Below are 17627 nucleotides of genomic sequence, written 5' to 3' on the forward strand. Positions count from 1 at the left end.
GGAGCAGCAAGACAGACTGCATAAGCTGTTAAATCTCTTCTGTGTATTCCAGGGGTAGTATTTGCATCAAACTTAACACAAAAAACACAGAAACTCTCGTTCAAGGCAAGACACTTGAATAAATAGTTGTTCCAATATAACAGAAAAATGAGCTCTGTCAACAACAGGAGTAGAAAGTAACTAATTGCATCTAACTCAGGTGTAATTTTAACTTCATTCTAAGTGAAATGGTCTTCAGTCAGTACAATGATCACTGCTGGGATTCTTTTGGTCATGTAGTGGATTGTAGTTTTGTAGGTTTTGATGTGAGACACATTTGCACCATGACTGAAGTTATCCACCGAGTTAGAGATCATATTTTACTCTACAACTCCTCAGCAGCTACTCAGTACTTAAAATAAACTTTAAATAAAATACTTTCTATTTGTACTCAGGTAGAATTATAGACCAGTATATATAAGTACATTTAAGCCAGAGTGACTGTAGGTTTACCTGTTATGTACTTTTTCCACCTCTGGTTAACAACTTATTTTTGTGCCATCTTTCCACCAAATAATGGGACAGTATTGATTGTGAAATGGTAAAGACTGAGATTGTTAAGGAGTATTTATCTATTTCAATGAAAATAAAAGACCACCTCCTCTATGTGTAACTGAAAGTAAAAACTTCTTTATTCAAATTATGTCAGTTCCTCTATCAGATTGTTTTAAATTAATTGAAATATTGATGTTGCTTTAATCTAAGTGTTTTATATTACTGCTAAAGTTGGGCTTATTAAGTTAAAGATACTAAACTGTAATGCCTGAGATGTTAGGACTTTTATTGGACTAAAACGTTTTTTAAATTTCCGTTGAGTCAAACTATAAAGTTTAAAAATGACAAGAATCTGACTGAAACTGAAAAGCATTTTCATCTAAAGACTAACACCTAATCTTAAATTCAAAAAAGTTGTCGGAAATGTCAACTGGAGTTTGGCAGTGTTATCCAACCAGCACTGACATATTAACCAGATATGGCGTCTCTCTTTTGTTATCTCAGCTGATCAGATCCTGACGTTTAGAAATTACCTCCAGGTCAATGTTACTGAATCTTTCCTACTCCTGTCAGCCTTCATCATTGTTGGCAGACTTAATTTCCTGCCTTACAAAGCACGCATCAAAGACATTTTCCTTCAAAGTGACTAAATGCTTAAGTTAACACTTATTTCATGCAAGACTCAAGATTGTGTCACTTTGCGTTTGTCCTAGCAACGAGTAAAGATGCGTATACTCAGTGTTTACACTTAAACATAATGCATGCTTATTTGATCGTTTGCATTTAAATGATAGGAAAAGCTTTGTTTTATATATGTAAAATCATGCATTGTGTCATTCTGAATCAGACTGGAAGCTCTGAGCCTGGAATAACACAATATCTGTGATAAAGTGGAGGACAGATGGCAGCCATCTTGGCCCTTGGGAAAAAAAAATAATCAAGAATGAAAGCACATACCCCTGCAGCTTACTTTTATTAGTTTCTCTTGCAATAAAGTAGTGTACTGTAAATGCAGTGGAAAGGGGAGAGTCTTGCTGTGACTTCTGTGTACTGCCTGTCCACACTGAAGGATCTATATCACAGACACAAAAAAGCCTCGCTGTCCATGGTTACACAGTTGCAAAAGCTAAAAATGTCCCTCGTAGCGACCGCAGAACCCCACTGGCCTCTGCAAGCTGCTTCATCGCTCAGTTAACCAGTACGGCCCAGCGGGTGGCAGTTGCTGTGAAGCACAGTTTCTCCGTAACTGTGTCCAAAGCCCAAGGCCTGTGTCAAACTCTCTCAGTGTCACAGATAGTGCGGCTGCTCCAATGGCCAGAAATTAGAGACCTCTGCTGTCTATGATAACATTGTTCATCCAGCAGATGGACAAAGAGATGGGAAGTCGACTAGCGTATACGAGCCAAAGCACCACTGCAATCTGCTTCACAGGAGGTGAGGAGAGAAGGTGCATACCTGCTAATAGCCACGAGGTGAATCAGCAGCCACGCACATGAACAGCCACCTAGGAGAAAATGAATCCTGGGAGAGAATCAGCCTGAGCTTTCCTCAAGGTCGTTTGGTGCTTGGCTACTTCTTAAGTGGCCTTGCCAACTGTAACAATCTCTGCAGAAACAATCGCAGCACCAATCCAATTTGGCCGGGCTCTTTTTTCTTTTCTCTTCCCCTTCAATGCAGACGGCTGCCGTGCCTCACTTTTGTATTGCCCTGCCGAAAGCGGAGCATGAATTGATGACCTTATGAATCTCAAAAGAGCCCAGCAAATCATTGCGGTAAATCTCAACCCCAGCACATTAAGCATGACTGCAGGCTTACTCCCCTTCTTTCTCCTTCCTTGTCCATCTCTTTCTCCCTCACTCCTTCCTCCCAACAAGCGCTTGGGGGTCTCTGAGAGTGAAACAATGTTTCGAGGATTGTTTTCATGTGCTGTTAATTAATTACTTTTAATTAATGGTTGTTTACGGTCTGCTAATGAAGTGGATCAAAGCTCACAACTCCTGATGTTGAGGCTCTTGTCTTGGGCCTGAAAAAGGATAAAAAGCTGAATAGACCAATAGAGATGAGTGTAGAGGAAGTATCGTGAAAGCAGCAGTGGATTTTGTTTTTTCAGTAACTGTGTCAACAATCCCTTGGCATGCGACCAGAATGAAGCCAGGCAATCTGAGTTTGATCTATTGGCAGCTGCTGTTATCACTTGTCTTTCATTGAGAGAAAGCTCTTGGTTTTTAAAGCAAATACAGTACGACAGAATGTGTGTTTTTCTGAAACATTTGCAAAGATAATCTCTGATAATCCTTTGTTTACAACATTCTTTTGGAGCCAACGTCTTCTTTTTCTCCCAACTTCAAATGTTCTTTCAAAAGATTCATTAATATGCTTTAATATTCTCTGATAACAACTGTTTACGAGGCTTCTGAAACTGCACACATGCTGAAACTGTCACTACCACTTTATCAATGCCAGATGTGTCAGAGCTCAAATGAATTCGCCACTTGTGGGGAGAGACGTTTTAAGAGTTTTCTAAGATAGCAAAACTCATCTGAGACCTCCTCAAGCATTGTTGTGTCGGCCTTCGGAAAATCTCCATCTGATTTCCCAGCAGATAGCGCACTGCTTTGACTGGCAATTTTCAGCATCTGACAATCTCATCAAAGCGAACCTATTAATGGTGATGATACGAAGACGGATTGTAAATGGCAGACAGATGAATAGCCCAGCGCGCGTGTGGGTGTTTTAATTCTCGGAGGCGAGGCAGGCTTCTCTGGAAGTAGGAGGACTGGCCGTGAGCTGCTGGGAAACAATTTCAATACTTGTTTGCTTGGATCTGTCGGCGTGTGTGTAGGAGCCAGTGAGGGAGAGTGTGTGCAGGCTGTGACCTCATCGATCATGACACTTTGTCTCTCTCTGGTGTGGTCACCTACACAGTGCTTGCCCTCTCTCCGTCTTTATCTCTGTGTATCACCATCCATCTCCCCGTCCTCCATCCCCTTCTACTTCCCCACACCAGCACCCTATACTCTTCTGTAGAGCTGCGCAATTAATCCAATTTTATTGTGATCACAGTTTTGAGCCTCCCATGATCAAAGAAATGCAATTATTGGAGATAATTTACATTTTAAATAAGTGCCCATATAAGATGTATACAGTGCCTTTAAGAGAGAGAGGCCACCAAGACACCTTTGACTACTCTGAAGGAGTTACAAGCTTCAGCAGCTGAGATGGGAGAGACTCTGCATACAAGCAGCATCATGCCCCCGGGATGCTTCTTGGCAGCCGGCACTGGAGGGCTTGTAAAGACAGAGAGTAAAATGCCTGTGGCATAATATAGGTATATCCTGGAGGACAATTTTGTTCAGTCTATAACAGAACTACAGCTAGGGAGAACATTTATTTTCTAGCAAGACAATGACCTGAAACATACAGTGAAAACCACACAGAAATGGCCTAAAGACAACAAGGTGAATGTTCTGGAGTGGCTGAGTCAGAGCCCAGACCTCAGTCCGATAAAGAATTTGTGGCTGGACTTGAAAAGTGGTGTTCACGCCTGATCCCTGTGCAACCTGACAGAGCTTGAGCAGTTTTGCAAAGAAGAATGGAGTAAAATTGCAGTGTCCAGATGTGCAAGCCTGACTGAAACCTGCAACCAAAGGTGTATCTAAATACTGACTTGAAGGGGGCTAATATTCATGCCGTCACTTATTTTACATAGTTTTGTTTATTTGGCATGTATGGCAAAATCCACTCATGATTCAACTGTAATGTGTGATCTGAATGAGATAGAACATTTCACTGTTACTCCTATAACCTAATTTTGCAAAGCAGATGGATTTGCCCATTTCCGTATTTCTCACTGGCTAATCCATCTTGCAAAGCTCCCATCTGAACAGACTGTGCAAGTTAGTGGCAGGCCTAAACAGGAGTAAGAGGCAGTACTCCCAGGCAAGAGGCCGGGGCAATTATGTTGGAAGAGATTAGCGTGGATGCTGCTGTAGCATCAGTTTTATCAGAACTTTACAACATTTCTTTGTTAAAAGACGAACAAAGAACAGCACTGAGTTCTTTTCTTTTGGAGGATGATGTTTTTGCCCTATTTTGGACTGGATTCAGCAAGAGTCTAATTGTTACATTTTGTTGCTCTGATTGGCCCGTAAAGATGTGACAGAACATTCATCCAATCACCCTCAGAGTTTTTTTTCAAAGGCCCTGCCCTTTCCCAAACACTGTCTATGGGAGGTTTTATGGCGTGTCAGGTTACCTATAATCAGGATTAAACCAGAAGTCCATTGTGTTCCAGATAAGAGCATTTTCTAAAACAGACGTTTAGTACAATAGGCATAAGACAGTACCAAAGACATTAAATACGTAAGACAACTAAAAGCACAGCAAAGAACTGTTTCCTGTTTAACCATCAACATTAACTGAATTAAAGCAACCAGAGTAAGCTAAAATATGAAGTACCATTTGTTAAAATACACTTATGATTTGGATTAATACTGAACACTTGGTCTCATTCTTTGGCATTAACTTCTTACTTAGTCTGCTTTACATTGGGTAGTCCAACAGTAAACAGGAAATAATGGTGAATACCATTCTGATAAATCATGCAGGCCTACTTCTCTGCATCACTCCCACCTTCTTAATCCCACCCTTTCCTTCCTCCTCACATATTTTTGGCCTTGAGATCCATCACTCAGCATAGCAGGGGGTAGCACACTCTCTCACTCTTTCCCATTTTTACACCCTTCCATTTCAGAGCTGGGATCCTGCAATCATTCACTTGTTTGTTGGACTCCTTTCTGCCTGACTTTTTCCTCCGCCTCGCTCTGCTCCTCCCTGCTTCACTGGTCTGTGACGCATGCCCCTGGTGCTTTCCCTCCTCCTCCTCCTTGCTCCCCTTCCTTCACACTTTTATACACTGTGCAGCCAGCCGCCTCTCCCTCCGTCCCTCCTCTCTCTCCATCCCTGACCCCATCAGTCCCTCGTGCCCTAGCTAAGCCTGGTCACTCTTCATCAGCTCTCCTCCGCTGGACACGCAGACCTCCCAAGGGTAAATGGAAATGGGGTCTTGTTGGCGACCTCCGTGCCCGGAGTTGACAGTTTCACCTGGGTTTAAGTCCTTAACTGATCCTCCTTACCCCTGGATGAGCACCTCATTACCTGCCATCCTGCCTCTCCTTTTATCTCTAAATCAAGTCATCCAGATAGCATGTGTATTAGCCTCTGCACTGGCAAGGAACACAGTTCCCAGCTCTTCAATTTTAGGCACTTGCCCTTTTCAGTTCAATCAGCCTCTCTCGTCCAATCACGCTTAGTGAGGGCTCCGCCGCGGTGCCTGAGTGAGGATAATCACCGTGGTTACCGGCGTTACCGGAGGCCGCTGTCTGGCCAAGTTAGCGCAGCGCCCCGCGGGAGCTGCGGAGACAGGTGTCACAGCAGCAGAGGAGGGGGGTGTTAAACAAGCCCCAGGCTGAGCGGGAGGTATAAATGTTTACTCTCAGTCATGGAAACCATGTCACCTAAAGCAAGGAATGCTCACCCCATGGCACGCTTCAGATGCAGGATCTCCCCTCCATCTCTGTTCCTCGACTGCAATTTAACTTTGACTGGCTCCAAACAGAAGTACACCTTGTCGGAAGAATACACAACAACTGCCTTTGTGTTGTACTGAGAAGTACTGCAGAGGGAATCACTGTTTACTGATTTCTCACTTCCATAACAGAGACAAATACACAGCGAGAGGGGGTCAGAGAAAGCTGCTGGCTCAGGGGACATCAGGTCACAGTATGAGGGGCGTTTTTTTCTCCTTTTGCACCAAGCCAATCAGACGGAGTTAAAAGAGCTGGATTGATTGGCAGGCTTCGAACGCTAGCAAATGGGGGAGACGTCCTTGGCATCCAAGTCAGCATTAAAAAACTTCAGCTGCAAAGTTGGTGAAACGCCAGTTGTTCTCGGAGAGCGACACGTAAGGACGACATAGATCACCATTATGATAATCACAAGCGGCAGCGTCAGGGGAATAGTAATGGGAAGGAGATGAGGTGGCAGCCATAAAGAGTGTTTCTACATTAGCGCTGGCCTGATTAGATTGACAGAAAGTTTCACTAATGGACAATTAAACAAATGGTCAAATGAGATATAAGGCTTCAATTACCAATTGGTGTCTTTGTGAACCCCTTTCCATCACTGTGTGTATTCTGCTGGAGGACAAAACATGCTGCAAACAGGATTAAAAAGGGATAGCCAAATCACATGATGTGTCCTTGCAGCGGAAACAGAATGACTTGTCAGGTCTTATTTCTTTATATTCAAGCTGATGCTAAAATAAATTCCTCCCTGGACCTGGTCTATAAAAGCTGGAGGGGGTTATTGAGATGCAATCATTGTGTGAAACAAAAGCAGCTCAAAACAAGGAGTTATGGATCGCATTGAAGACCGGAGGCAGATTGGAAGATAATTACTGTAAAATACATCACCTGCACTAAACGGTGAGACTAGGAACATCTTCTGCTTCTGAGTAATGGACCCATAAAAGCCCAAGGGAAAATAAAATCCAGGCTGCACTAAGCTCCGTAACTCTTTCAGTCATCACTTGCCCGAAAAGCGACACACAGTCCAATTTGTTTATGGAGCTTACGCTGAGGCGGTTTGCTCAGCTGAGATAGTGGGCCACCCTGTCAGGACCCTTTAAGACTGCATCAGTTGATCAAACAGGGCCCAGCACGACAGCAGTAGGCAGCGTATTTAGAAAAAAAAAAAAGGCTCATTTCAGCTTCTCTTGTGCTGACGGGCATGCCAGTGCTGTCTGCCAGGCTCAGGTTGTCCAATTATTTAGACCTACAAAAGGCAGGGAATCACAAAAAAAATATAGTAAAAATGTTAGCAGTAAAAATGTGCTCGTACACCGGGTTCAGTTTTACGACGTGAACCAGCAGATGGCAGGGCATGGAGCATGGAAAAGAGGTCTCAGTCTTTTTTAATTAAATTGTCGAGAAGTTTATTTTATTTTAGGAGTGACTTATCCTGCAAGGTTCGGATCAAAGGATAAACCTTTTGCTTGCGGGGAAGACTTTTTCCAGCGTATTAGAGAACAAAGAAAGACACTGAAATAGCAAACGCAGCGCAATGAGGACGAAAGGCAATCTTAACTCTGGCATGATGCAAAGTGTGTCTGACAAGCATCAAAAACTGCAATTGGGCTCCAACAAACTCATGCATTAGCAATCCAATCCCTAAGTTCAAACGAAAGTGTGCTGAACAACACAAGCTGCAGACATAAGGTGTGCATTTCAGCACCTATATGTGTGCCCATATTCTTACTTTTTGTGTACGCAGCATTTCCCTTGATGTTTGTGTTTACACGCCAGGCCTCCCTTCTGTGAGTCACAGCGACATTGATTTATGCATGGCCCCTGTCTGTGTGTCTGTGTGAGTGTATACCAGCCATAATTGGTATTCAAATCTCCTCCCACAAGTGCGTCCAACTGCTGCCGTTTTTCAACCGCCAGAGCTGGAGCCAAGGTCCAAACAGCATGATGGGGAACAAGCTCAAACGGATGGCTCTCATTGCACACATTGGAATAAACAAATGGAGGTGATTTAATGCACACGGCGATAAGGCAGGTGGTAATGGAGGCATAGGAAGAGGGATGCAGGGAGGAGGTGGAGGAAGTGATGGAGGTGCGCGGGGTGGCGATTAAAGCCAGGCGAGCTGAGAGAGGTGGAGTCGACTGCATTTGTTACTGTATGTGGGGTGCAAGTTTGGCCCACAGCTGCTCTGGATCAGCCACCCCCACATAAGCCATACACTCGGCGAATAAACACACACTGCTGATTCGTTGTGTGAGTGAATGTGTGCGTCCCTCAGGCCTGCCCGTCAGACACACTGTGAAGTCTTTCTGCCTCTATTCTCCCTCTCTTTCTTGCTCCCTTGCTTCTTTTTTTTGCCTTCCTAGCTTTCTCTCCATCCTTCTTTCCCTCTGTCTCCCTTTCTTGTTATATTTCAAAAGAGGGCCCAGTCTCCTGGCCTTGTCGTCTTCACAGCACCCTGTCAGTCTAGATGTCCACTCAGTCTAGTGCTGGGCAATTAATCGAGTTTTGATCTGATTCTGATTCATAATCATGAATTCAATACCAAAATTGAGGATGCACAATTAGCAAGCAAAACCTTTTAAATTTCCCTTTGTCATTCAGTTAAGGTCAGGTATGGGAGCATATGCCAGTTCTGCACTTTGCCACGTCAACCTTGGTCCTGCACTGCTCTGTCCTCCTGATGGCCATCCTACAGGCCCCTCTTTCCAGGTATCCCCCCAGCTGCCCCCTCCACAATGCATGTGGTCGATACTGGACCAGCTCACCTGGTCCTGGGCACCGGCTCGGGAAGGGTCAGCAGTTGTCTTTAAAAGCACAGCTGCCATTCCCCTGTCAGTCAGCGACCCTTCCCATCCCTGCTCTCCTGAGCACATCAGCATTGGACACAAAGTTTCTCCAAGGATACTCAAAGATGCACCAAAGACAAGTCGACACAAAGGCGTCCAGTCGGCGCCTCTGTCCATCAGTCGTTGCTAGGCTTCACAAGAGTATTGAAAGACTGGGAGGACCAAGCACAGAAAGACTGACTTTAGTCTGTGTGCTCAGATACCTGGAACACAACTGCCCACTCCAATCGCCACTGTAGATGTTCTAACTGACTGCTGCCTTGCAGCCATAATGCTCTTAATGTGATATAAACAACTGCTTCTGCTACACAATCTTGCAGGAGTAGTGCTGTAAAGCACTATTTTGATCTAGAAATTGAGAATTAAGTTTTCCAGAGGTTGTGTCAGATTATTCTCACATATAATTGAAGGATTGAGTGACAAAATTCGGTTGAGGAATGTGGACGTTTAATGTAGAAAGGATCAAAGACCTGCGAAGCTGGCACTAACATTAGCCACATTCTGGAAACGACAGTATAGGGCTCAGTAAGTAGATTTGGTTGTCTTATCATTGCAAGGTTGTGGGTTCAATCCCCAGCTCCTGCAGTCCTTGAGCAAGACACCTAACCCTAGTTTGTTTTCACTTCTTTGCTGGTGACGTGTAAATGTCCATGGATGTGTTTGAATAGGATTAGCCAATTCTCCATAGCAATGTGTGAATGTGGAGTAAATGCCCATTTACCACTGTTATAGCGCGATGCTGTTTTACTTTTGTAGTTTGAAACTGGTTTACAGAATGTATTTCCATGTGTTTCGACCAGGGTTGAATATCATTTGGGTTTTGTCTGATACCAGTGCTGAAGCGATACTTTTTAAACTTTGTCAGTGCCTAGAAGGAGAAAAAGTATGGGAAAAGGCGGTGGGTGAATAAAAGCTGTCTTGCAATCACACATTATTCAAAGAAATAGAAGAAAATACCAACAGAACACATAAGTAAAGGTGTATCTTCTTTATGTAAGAGGTTTAAACATAATGCATTTTGTGCCCTCTATTTGGAGTTGCAGAGTTGTGTAAAAAAATCTGTGATTTAATATGGTACAGTAGGTATCAGATGTATTGGTACCAATTTTGGATGGGGAAATTATATGCATTCATCAAACAGCCCTAACTCAATCCATACAATCAATCCATCCATCTCTATCCAAGCACAATAACAACCCCCATCTCCCTCCTCCTCCCACCTTTTCCCTCCTTTTTTCTTTTCTCCTAAATTAGTTTTGCCATTTTCCTTTGAAGCCAACGCCGATTTCTTATCAGAAATACATTTTTCAAAGCTTGCACAATGCAAGCAAACAAACCATCCTTACACATCCTTCTCTCCTACCTTCCTCTGTCCACCCCCCGCCTGTGACACCCCTCCACCCGCCGGCCCCCTGTCTCTCCCGGCCCCTGTCAGTGGCTAGATTAATGACAGTGATCAGTGAGCAGCCCCCAGCAGAGGTTTGCCCGCAGCTGAGGCAAAAGCCGGCACTGTGAGAGAGCACACACAGAGACATAAAGCGCATCTACATGCAACACACACGCAGATTCATAAACGTGCGCCCAGACGCACGCACATAAACCTCTTACACAGTACTCTAGTTAGACTGATGCGAACGCCTACATGCTTATGCATATAAATCAAGCCTGCGCTCCTCCAGCAGCAGACATACAAACAGATACACACAAACACACTCAAGGGAGGAAGATCAATACACAGGCCATGGTAAGGATGGTGTCAGTGCAGCGGGTAGTATGGGTCCACAGCAATGTGGTGCTCGCTGTATGAAAGAGACATCATAACAGCACAGCACAGCATGGCACAGGTCTGACTGTGGCCATATCCGACCTAACACTTAACCCTTTCAGTGCCTCAGGACAAGGTAAACAAAGGCCTGTAGAGGAAGAAAAAACTGCACATTCCTGCTCATAAACCCTCCTCTCTAAGGTGGGATTTAATCAAGTTTGTTATGGGACCGTTTCATCACATCTCCAAGCAGATGGAAAAGAAAACTGTAAGGCTGGGGAGTAAAAATTGAGCGCAATCCAATTCCTTATTTCTGCAGCAGATGCACTTCTTATATAGGGTAGTGACCGTGAAATATATTGTGCCCATAAGGGAGCATTGCAGGACTATCCCAGACTGAGATGTTCCAATGGGTGAGATTAACAGCAACAAAGGCAGTGCAGGTGCCACTAAAAGGCTTTGTAATAGATTGTTAGATGTTATTGTATCTGATAAGGTGAGGTCTCAAAGGTCCTTTCAGTCCTACGCACTATTGAGGAATATAAAATCAGTTCCACACCACAGCTGGGTCTGCTGCTGCCGCTGTGTGGATCACACGTCGAGACCACTGCGGGCATTTGTTATGAGCTCTCATGTGGCTGTCAGAATATTCAGTGGCTGTACGTGCACGCGGGCTCCCGGGACTCACAGCAGCGCTGGTACAATAAATTCAAATCACGGTGCGTCCTAGGAGAACAGTCGAAATAGTGTGACGCAAGAGGGTCAACAGAGCGTGGGGATCATATCAAAGGTATTTCTACGTGGCTAAAAAGTGATAGCGAGCTTTCACTTTCGTCCTGGGGTGTTCTCGGGTATTTCCCGCTTAGCAGTTACCAGAAGTGGTCAAGACAATCAAAAAGACAAGCATAGCAAAACGGATGTAGCCCAGACTAGCGCAAATGGCTTTCATTGTAATTAGCCAGTGGTGAATGCTAACAGAGGTCCGCAGGATGATTGTAAACAGGCATTTTTACTGCACGTGCTAATGTCCTGCTGTGTTGCTCCTGCTCCCCCTTTCTCTGCCTGACAGGTCAAAAAAAGACCCCCAGCTTCTTCTTCAGGAGACTTAAACAAACTTGCACACATCCAAGCGAGCTTAACACTTCTCATTCACGTCACACTCAGTGGTTTCGAGCCTTACCGGTGCGCACCAAGCAGGCGACTGTGATGATGGCGAGAGGGACGCAGTAGTTCCACACGGTCGCGAGAGCCATCTCTGTCGCTGATATTCCCCCACTGATCTGTTCCTCAGTATTCCTCTTCCTTGGAGAAATCAGAGTGACATGAACCCGCAGGTTCACTCTCCGACTGCGCCTTCAGCGTCTGTGTAGTTATGTGTGTCTCCGTGTGTGAGTGCGCGCGCGTGAAAATGTGCGCGAACGAGTGTGTTTGATCAAACGCTCAGTGCGTAAAAAGCACGTCTTTACATAGTAATACCTCCTCACACACACCCACTTTCCCTCCTAGTGGAGATGATGGCTTGGCCGGTTTTTCTTGGTGACTTTAGATTGTAAATATATTTTAAAAAGGTTCCCAGTGGGGCGGGTCTGTGTGCGCTTCTGACCAATGGCAGGGAGCTTGGAGCAGGTGGAGGGGTGTGCAGCTGAGAAAGAGGGGCTGGGCTTTGAGAAGAAAAGGGCTTAACAGGAGGAGAGCAAGGGAGGGAGGAACGTATGCACCTACCAATTAATTGAAATCAATTCGCGCTAAATGTGATTGATAACCAACATTAATTTCCAGACGCAAATTACCCATTTATTCCAAATTCAGCACACGGAAAGAAAAAGGAAGTAGGCTATGGTAAAATGATTAAGATGGCAAAAACGAAACAGATGTTTATTATGTTGAGCGAAAAAATCCTGCAGTCATCAAGTTACCTGGAAATTGTACAATATGTAATGATTCATCTGCATGACAGGAATCAAGTGGATTTATACATTTTTATTGTTGCAAAGAATATTTGCAAGGCTTTATATATTTGGTCACTTGCACTCTCAGGGAGTAGTCTCTTAGTTTTGTGGGATCTAAAGGCATCATGTGGCAGACGCTGCCCCATTATCTCCCAAATGTGCATACAGGACTCATCAAGGAGAGCAGAGAGAAAGACCTGTTAAATCGCCGTTCACAATGATGTTAATGGCCTGGAACAAAAACTTGTGCTCTGGACGAGCCAGTGTCTCTGCTCATCTGTAGTCAGGGCCTATTAGGTCTTGCTAAAGGGGCTCTTTAACTTTACCCTCATGCTGTGGACACAGTTTGCCCATAATTGTGTTTTCCAGTCAGAGAGTGCTGCTCCATTATGAAAATTGTTTCTCTTTTCCACGTCTTTTTTTTCACCCTCCCTTTATCTAGTGTTATACCACAGGCTTGTAACATCAAGTCTTAAAGGCATCTTTTTGAATCTGTATCTTTGGCGCCCCCTTCAGGGAATTTGTGGGATTACAAGTCATGGGTTTCAAATCTAGTTTGGCCCCTCTCTCATCTGTCACGAATCCCCCAGACACTTTGGCCAGTTTGGCTCAAACATTTAGAAAAGTTCAAACAGGCAGTAAAGCATCAAAGCAGTCTAATCACATTAATATTAATATCTCTGCCCTTGACTTAAAGTCCTTCCAGAAAGTTCTCTTTGAACTCACGCCTCATATCTGACCTCCACTTGAGGATCTGGGAGCAATCATAAATTCTCAGCTTCGGGCTCCCTCTCCTCCATGATTTCATTTCCCAACACAACTTTTTTAACCTTGTTGTTCTGGCAAGGAAAGTATCTAGCCCACTAAATCCCCAATTCCATTCCCATCCCATTTTTCCCTGTCAGCCTCTCCATGAGTGTTTGTTCCCCCTCGGTTGGCAGGGAGTCTGTGGCAGCAGCTTCCCAGCACCAGATGGGGCATTGTCGGGAAGTAATGAGGGGAAAACACCTGCTTCTCCAGCGAACTCCACTCCTTCATTTTCAGCCATTTGACACAACATATGCAGGAAGCACATACAAAACCAAGTGACCGTGACGAGAACATCAGCAGGAGATGGCAAACAGTCGAGAACGCCTGGCACTTTGGTGCGTTAGTCAATGAGGTGTCATGTTTGGTACAACTCCCCTCGACAAGTAGGCTGGGGTTACCAGGACATTTCTGACCACACTATCTGTCATGAGTGAGGAATTGCCAGACATAATTTCAGAGTGCTTATTTCTTGTCCTATTAGGACCAAGCGACAACCTCCAGATATGAGAAATGAGGCCAACTCTGAAGTGCCGAAATCTACAGACTCTCAAGTGGCCACTTGAGGTTGATTCCAAAAAAGAAGTCGACCCCCATTAAAACGCCCAACTCCACAGCAAAAATCCACTTCAACATCCTGGTACAAAAAACTATTTTTGTCTCTTTTCTATCATAGAATAGCACAGAAGGGAAAAAATTACATAACTCACCCATTTCTAAGTGTATAGCTGCATTATATCAATCCTGCCAAGGGATGTGGCTACTTTAAGTAGCAGGTGGATGCTTATGGCTGTCTATGAGGTGTCACTTTTGGCAAATCTGTTCCCTCCTCCTAGCTATATTCATGAGGCAAATTTTGGGGACAGTTTATGCAAGTATTGTTCCAATGTTTGGGTTTGCTAAGCTGCTTATTGTCCTTGAAAGCTGTTCAAAAAGTCTGTACCCCATGTTCTTGTAAGAGGGATGCAGGTTTTATGTTGTTAGCATTAATTAGCAGGTCTTATTGTCAACAGATTTAACTTGTTGGCTCTTTCAGCATTAGCCAGACAGAATAATTAATGAGGGTTATTACTTAGACCTTTTAAATGTTGTTGTTTTTACCGTATATACCATCAGCTACCTCTAGCAATAAGTCTGCTACAGTCATCAAGCTCTCTTTTAGCTATACCATCCTAAGAACTATCTTATTTTGGAGGGAAACATAGTGCTTAACTTGCTAATTTGCCAGCTAATAAATTAGCCTCTGAAGTGGACTGTTTAGCCTAAGACATGCCCTCAGAGATAACTGGGCCAGCTGGCCTCCTGGCTTACATCTGGCTAACATTTAATCCTTTAGGTGCTGAACAAAGTCTGAGTAATTCATTATTTTTTGAAAATTTTCCTTCAATGTTGATTGCTCTCTCCTTCGTTTCAATTCCTCACCTACTATGTCTTCCTTTGCCTGTACAAAGTAGTTGCTCCCTCGGATGTCTGACCTTTTTATTGATTTTATAAATCAATAATGGCTAATGTAATTTTGCTTTTTGACAAAAAAAAGTTACAAACGCTCTTTAATGTCAAAGGAAAAACAACTTTCTACAAAGTAATGTAAATTACATAAATAAATTAAATGTCAAATAAGTCATGTAATGCATTCATAAATATTCACCCCCTCTTCAAGTCAGTATTTAGTCGATGCACCTTTGGCTGCAATCACAGCACTGTTGTCTTTAAACCATTTTAGTGTAGCTGTCGCTACATGCTTCAGGTCATCGTCTTGCAGGAAAATTAATCTTCTCCCATGCCGTAGTTCTCTTGCAAACCGAATAAGATTGCCCTCCAGGATTATCCTATATTTTGCCGTATTCATTTTACCCTCTACCTTTACAAGCCTTCCAGTGCCAGCTGCTGAGAAGCATCCCTGGGGCATGATGCTGCCAGCACAGTGGGAATGGTGTGTTTGTGGTGATGTGCAGTGTTTGTCTACCAAACAGAGAGTCTTGTCTGATGGCCAAAAAGTATCATTTTAGTCACATCAGAGTAGAGGACTATCTTCCACCTGACCATGGAGTCTCCCACATGCTTTTTGGTGAACTCTAGTTGAGATTTAACATGAGTTTTCTTCACCAGTGGCTTTATCTTTGCCACTCTCCCATAAACCTTTGGCTGGTAAAGAACCCAAGCAACAGTTTATGCAGTGTCTCTGACATCTTAGCTATTAAACCTTGATTCTCCTATAGAGTAGTCCTAGGTGTCTTGGTGGCCTCTCTCACTAGTCTCCTTCTTGCAAGGTCACTCAGTTTTTGAGGACGGCCTGATCCAGGCAGATTTACACGTGCCATAATCCTTTCATTTCCAACTGAACCCTGGGGATTTTCAGTGCCTTGGATTTTTTGTGTCCATCCCCTGACTCATACTTTCCAATAACCTTTTCTCTGAGCTGGTTGGAATGTTCTTTTGTCTTCATGGTGTAATGGTAGCCAGGAATACTGATTAACCAGTGCCTGGACCTTCCACACACAGGTGCTGTTACACTGCAATTACTTGACACAAATTCACTGCACTCAGGGGACCCCATTTTGCTTATTGTGAGACTACTAGCAACTGGCTGGATCTCTGTTAAATTAGGTCCAACTCTTTAAAGTGGATGAACGTTTACGCAATCCCTTATATTACATTAGATATTTTACCTTAACTGATATTGCTTTGTAGAAATCTGTTTTCACGTTGACATTAGAGTTTTTTTACCCACACCGATGAAATCGGCAGGGGGTTATGTAAAGGGTTCCTTAACTTTGTTTGTTTCTTTGTTTGTATGTGTACAAGATAACTCGAGAACGGAAAGTCAGATCTTCACCAAACTTTCAGGGAATATTGGGAAAGTGACAGGGAAGAATCCATTAGATTTTGGTGATGATCCGCGCACCCATTCAGTTTTTCTCAGACTTCGAAATTTTGAACACCATTGTAATCAATGTGAGCGTAAGTTCCTCGGTGGTGCTGCTTAGGCATGGGTCTGCCGCCTCAGATGGCCATTCTAGTTGTAATTGTTTTTTTTTTGTTTTTTTTTATTAAAATACCAAATTATATTGACCATGATTGGTTTATAAAATCAATTAAAGGATAAAGCATTCAGGTGTTGAATACTTTTTACATGCAATGCATGTTTTATTGCTCTGATTGGCCCGTAATAAATGTGACAGAACGTTCATCCAGTTGGAGAGGTTTTGCTTCTCTATGGGTTATTGCCCAGATGGATGTGAAATCCCATGCCATGGATATATGAACCAGTCTGTCTGATGTGTCTTGTTACTCTCTTTACCCAGTACTGTCACATCTTCTTGCTGGCCTCAGTAAACCAACATGGCAACAGGAGACTTCAAAAGGATGGATCAATAGGTGACGTGATGCTAGCTTTGCCCATTACTTATGCAGTCTATTGTTTGGACCCTGTCTGCTCCAGACAGAACTTTTTTTGGCTGTTCTGTATTCTCTGCACAGCTTCTACATCGCCCTGAGCTGATGTCCGGCGGTTTTTCCATGAGCCACTATCAAGGTCAAGATGTCGCTGTAAACTACATTCTCTTCCTCCCGACCACAGCCTTGTACCTTCGAGACAGCCCCTCTGTGAAATTCCTGAAACATAATCTTGTCTTTTCTAGCAAACCGCTTGAAGGCCCAGGACCAAATCCCACAGGGGTGCTCACAGCTTTTCAGTCATGACCGACTTAAAGGCCAAAACAAAACGGTGCTCGCTGGCATTTCACACACCAGAGGGCATTTTAAATTTACAAGTTTTTCCCCCATAGAGTGTGACAAATTTCTAAAAGTCTTTTTGTTCTGGTTATAGTCTTTTTTTCTTCCTGAGCTTGACCTTAGACGTAAAGTAAGCAGAAGTTTGTGGAGTTGGAGAGGAAATACACAGTCTGTAAAAGGCTCGACAAAAAATGGCTGCAGCAGAGGGAACCATACAGGGGGGGTTTTGAATAATCAGTTTAATAACATTATCCTGGCTGTGCTCTGTGGCGCATGCACCCGTTAATGGAGTGTCATTGTTAAACTGCCGCTTCGCCCATTATTAACGACGGCCTACGGTCAACCACACACGCATAATAAAACCACATAAAACCCAACATAACTTCAACAGACAAGCATAAT

At 43.7% G+C, this 17627-nt stretch overlaps 1 protein-coding gene across 1 annotated transcript in view; it reads right to left on the bottom strand.

The window, feature by feature from the left end:
• Positions 1-12252, bottom strand: part of cadm4 (cell adhesion molecule 4) — a 328820-nt gene extending 316568 nt beyond the window's left edge. The window contains exon 1 of the mRNA XM_041793936.1: positions 11915-12252. Within this exon, the coding sequence (XP_041649870.1) occupies positions 11915-11987 (73 nt within the window). The 5' untranslated portion in view covers positions 11988-12252. The remainder of the gene's footprint in view (positions 1-11914) is intronic.
• Between the last annotated feature and the right edge of the window lie 5375 nt (positions 12253-17627).

Source organism: Cheilinus undulatus, linkage group 8, assembly GCF_018320785.1.
Source record: "Cheilinus undulatus linkage group 8, ASM1832078v1, whole genome shotgun sequence".
Classification (NCBI taxonomy): Eukaryota; Metazoa; Chordata; class Actinopteri; order Labriformes; family Labridae; genus Cheilinus; species Cheilinus undulatus.